The sequence below is a fragment of the Notothenia rossii genome (genome assembly GCF_949606895.1).
Source record: "Notothenia rossii genome assembly, contig: scaffold_211, whole genome shotgun sequence".
Classification (NCBI taxonomy): Eukaryota; Metazoa; Chordata; class Actinopteri; order Perciformes; family Nototheniidae; genus Notothenia; species Notothenia rossii.
The window spans coordinates 3,318-7,500 of NW_027639540.1; the positions used below are offsets into that span (position 1 = coordinate 3,318).

At 43.8% G+C, this 4,183-nt stretch overlaps 1 protein-coding gene across 1 annotated transcript in view; it reads left to right on the top strand.

The window, feature by feature from the left end:
* Nucleotides 1-1,806: 1,806 nt before the first annotated feature.
* cenpo (centromere protein O) overlaps nt 1,807-4,183 on the top strand; it is a gene marked incomplete at its 5' end in the record, with an annotated part of 7,350 nt that continues 4,973 nt past the window's right edge. The window contains 2 exons of the mRNA XM_079695978.1: nt 1,807-2,014; nt 2,193-2,464. Coding sequence (XP_079552104.1) covers nt 1,807-2,014; nt 2,193-2,464 — 480 coding nt within the window. The remainder of the gene's footprint in view (nt 2,015-2,192; nt 2,465-4,183) is intronic.

Here is a 4,183-nt window from a genome sequence, read left to right on the forward strand (position 1 = left end):
GTATATCAGTAGGTAGTGTCTCGACTTTAAAGAGTCCTCTCCTGCTGATGTTCAGGTGTATATCAGTATGTAGTGTCTCGACTTTAAAGAGTCCTCTCCTGCTGATGTTCAGGTGTATATCAGTATGTAGTGTCTCTACTTTAAAGAGTCCTCTCCTGCTGATGTTCAGGTGTATATCAGTAGGTAGTGTCTCTACTTTAAAGAGTCCTCTCCTGCTGATGTTCAGGTGTATATCAGTATGTAGTGTCTCTACTTTAAAGAGTCCTCTCCAGCTGATGTTCAGGTGTATATCAGTATGTAGTGTCCAGGGCTCGAGCTTAAGGACGTCCCGTCGTCCCGGGGCCGGGAGGATAACAAATAATTTTGGGACGAATTTGGGACGAGAGTTAAAATAAAAATACCCTGCTAACTCTACTACAAACGGCGATGAAAATGAAATCGACTGCACGTTGTGTGTAGCACACAATTATTAAACCTCCTTGTCAACATAAACACACAAAACATTTAGCAACCCGCGAAACACACACACACACACAGACAGACACACACACACACACACACACACACACACACACAGACAGACAGACAGACAGACAGACAGACAGACAGACACACACACATACACACATACACATACGTAAGCTGTATGTGCCCGCGAATTCCTGGCCCGCAAATTCGCGGGTCTATCTACAGTAGGCTATGTACTGAGTGTGTGTATTTCGCGGGTTGAGTGATGTAAAATGACAATGGTATCCCGTGGAGGAATTCTGAAATGTTTTACCTTTACATCAAAAAAACGCACAGCAGAACCAGACCCTGGAGCCCCGGCCTCTTTATTGACTTACTCCTCTTCATCCCCTATGGGTAATAAGGCTGAGAGGAGAACCCTCCATCGTATTTAGTCCTTAGCAATATGCTGCGCCTCTCCCCATGTATGGATGGGTACCGAGCCCCGGTATTAAACGGGCTCCGCCCGGGCCGGAATTATTAAAGACAGTGGCAACGTTAAGCTCCGACGTTATCTGACTTTTTATCGGTACTGGAGACATTTAAAAAATATATGTCATATGTAGTATTGCTACATAAACATTATATCGCAGTTTTAGTTTATCCAACTCCGTTTCTAATATGCAATAAGACTACAACATGCGTCTATGATGGATTTTCGAGCTTTCCAATCCAGACGAGATCTCTCTCTCCCGTCTGTGTGCGAGGGGGCGGGGCAGTTTGTAAAGGTCTCCTGACTGTGTTACAGACTGTCCTCCTGGTTAGTGGTTACTCTGGGTTCTGTCTTCAGGACAGAGTGTTGCATTTTTTTTGATAATTGGATGGAACTTGATTTGATTCAATATTAGTAATTTTCTCGTTTGTGTGTTTGTTTAAATATATTTGGCCTTTGTTCATGTGATTGACTGATTTACTCAAATAAAAAGGTTGATGAATTATCATCTAATGATTTGTATGATGTTTTATTTATGTTAAAGGTCACTTTGAATGATTTTAACTAATGATAAGTAGTAGAAAAACTAATATTTTAAATTCGGGACGGTCCACATTAATTTCGGGACGGCTTAGATTGTATTTCGGGACGGTTCCGGGAGGATGGTGAAAAAAGTTAGTCGAGAGCCCTGGTAGTGTCTCTACTTTAAAGAGTTCTCTCCTGCTGATGTTCAGGTGTATATCAGTATGTAGTGTCTCTACTTTAAAGAGTCCTCTCCTGTTGATGTTCAGGTGTATATCAGTATGTATTGTCTCTACTTTAAAGAGTCCTCTCCTGCTGATGTTCAGGTGTATATCAGTATGTAGTGTCTCTACTTTAAAGAGTCCTCTCCTTCTGATGTTCAGGATCTCCGGACTCTGAGGGCGGCTCTGGACAAACGGCATGGTGACGATGAAGAAGAGGATGAAGAAGAGGAGGAAGAAATGGAGGAAGACTCTGAGAACTCAGATGTTTTGCGACTGATGGCTCGGCACATTCAGCTGGAAGACCTTCTGAACGCTCATCGCACCATCTGTACTCTTTTATTATTATTTAATATTTTTGGCCCCAAACTTTGTTTTAGATTAACTTTTTGGGGGGATTTAGATTTTTCTTTCGTTAAGCATGAAAGGTGCTCTATAAATAAAGTGTATTATTATTAGAGATGTTCTCTACCCTGAAACCCCTCCCTCTCTCTCTCTCTGCCTCTCAGGTGGGTACGACTTCACAAAGACTCGTCAGGGTAAAGGACTTTGTGTTTCCATAGCGACGGTGTATGAAGGCGTTTATCTGGAGACGTTCAATCTGGAGTTTGTCGTGAAGCCGGCGCTGAGACTCGTCCGTCACGACGTCCCGCCCTTCATCCCGCTGACCCCCCTCATCGAGCAGAGCCGGATTCAAACCGACATCCGGACGCTGCTGGACCCCCTGAGCCGCCAACTGAACGCCTTCACAGCGAGGAAGAGGCAGCTGCAGCTCCTCAAGGTCTCACACCTCAAAGATTAGAACACAGGGGAATGGAGGAGGAGGAGAGAACTGTGTTCAGTTAGTTAACTCTCTCTCTCTCTCTCTCTCTCTCTCTCTCTCTGTCTCTCTCTCTCTCTCTCTGTCTCCCTCTCTCTGTCTCTCTCTCCCTCTCTCTCTGTCTCTCTGTCTCTGTCTCTCTCTCTCTCTCTCTCTCCCTCTCTCTGTCTCTCTCTCTCTCTCTCTGTCTCCCTCTCTCTGTCTCTCTCTCCCTCTCTCTCTGTCTCTCTCTCTCTCTCTCTGTCTCTCTCTCTCTGTCTCTCTCTCTCTCTGTCTCTCTCTGTCTCTCTCTGTCAATTCAATTCAATTCAATTCAAAGGGGCTTTATTGGCATGAAAGTTAAATTAAACAATGTTGCCAAAGCATCACAATACAAAATAATTAACAACATTAACAGACATTTCAAATGTTTACATATTATTGATGATATATATATACAGTGATACAATTACATTTCAACACGTGTGTGTGTGTGTGTGTGTGTGTGTGTGTGTGTGTGTGTGTGTGTGTGTGTGTGTGTGTGTGTGTGTGTGTGTGTGTGTGTGTGTGTGTGTGTGTGTGTGTGTGTGTGTGTGTGAGTCTCATTCACTGTCCCTCAGGTTGTGGCATGTGTATACATATTGGGCAGCAAGGTGTGCCTTGTCTCCTTCTCCTAGGAGTACTCTCAGTCTTGAGAGGTCATCAACCTCCTTGAAACCTGGGATTACAGAGTTCAACTTGTTCCAATAAATGCTCCTTACTTCGTTGAATGTTTGGCACTTCAGGAGGAAGTGCATCTCTGTCTCAGTCTCACCTGTCGTACAGTGACCACATGTTCTGTTCTCTTTTGGTTGCCAGGATCTTTTGAGTCTTCCTGTTTCGATTGCCAGTTTGTGGTCACTGAGCCTGTACTTGGTTAGGATCTGTCTCTGCTTTCTATCTCTGACAGTAGAGAGATACTCTGCCAGCTCATACTCTCTGTTTAGAGCCAGGTAACATTCTAATCTACTTTGGCTTTTAGTTTCTTCTTCCCAATGTTGTAAATAGTTGTCTTTACATTGTGTTATAATGCGTTTGACTGTGATTGGTGTTTGGAGAGCAGTGTTGTTGAGAGACTGGTCAGAGTGGCTCTGAGAGGGGGCAGTTAGCCTCAGCACCAGCTGACATAGGGGACTCTTCTCTGGGGTTAGCTCTTGGCTTTGGAGGGCTTTGGAGTGGAGGGTGTCTCGGGGGCTGGATCTAAGGTGGTTAAAGAATGTCAGTGCTCTCTTTTGAGTGTTAATGATCAGTGGGTATCTGCCTAATTCTGCTCTACATGCATTTGTTGGTGTTTTTCTCTGAACACGTAAAATGTATCTGCAGAATTCTGCATGGAAAGACTCTGTTGGATGTTTGTCCCAGCGGGTATAGCTCTGGTGACTGAGTGGACCCCATACTTCACTACCGTACAGCGCAATGGGCTGGATCACACTATCAAAGATTTTGAGCCAGATTTTAATTGGAATTTGGACATTATAAAATGTTCTCTTAATTGCATTAAGAGCTCTTCTGGCTTTTTCTTTGAGTGCATTCACTGCCATGTTGAAACTTCCTGATGCTGTTATGGTTAAACCGAGGTAGGTGTAACTCATACTATGTTCCATGATATGATTATTTATGGTAAACTGGTATTTGTTCTCCTGACATCTGGGGCGTTTTAGG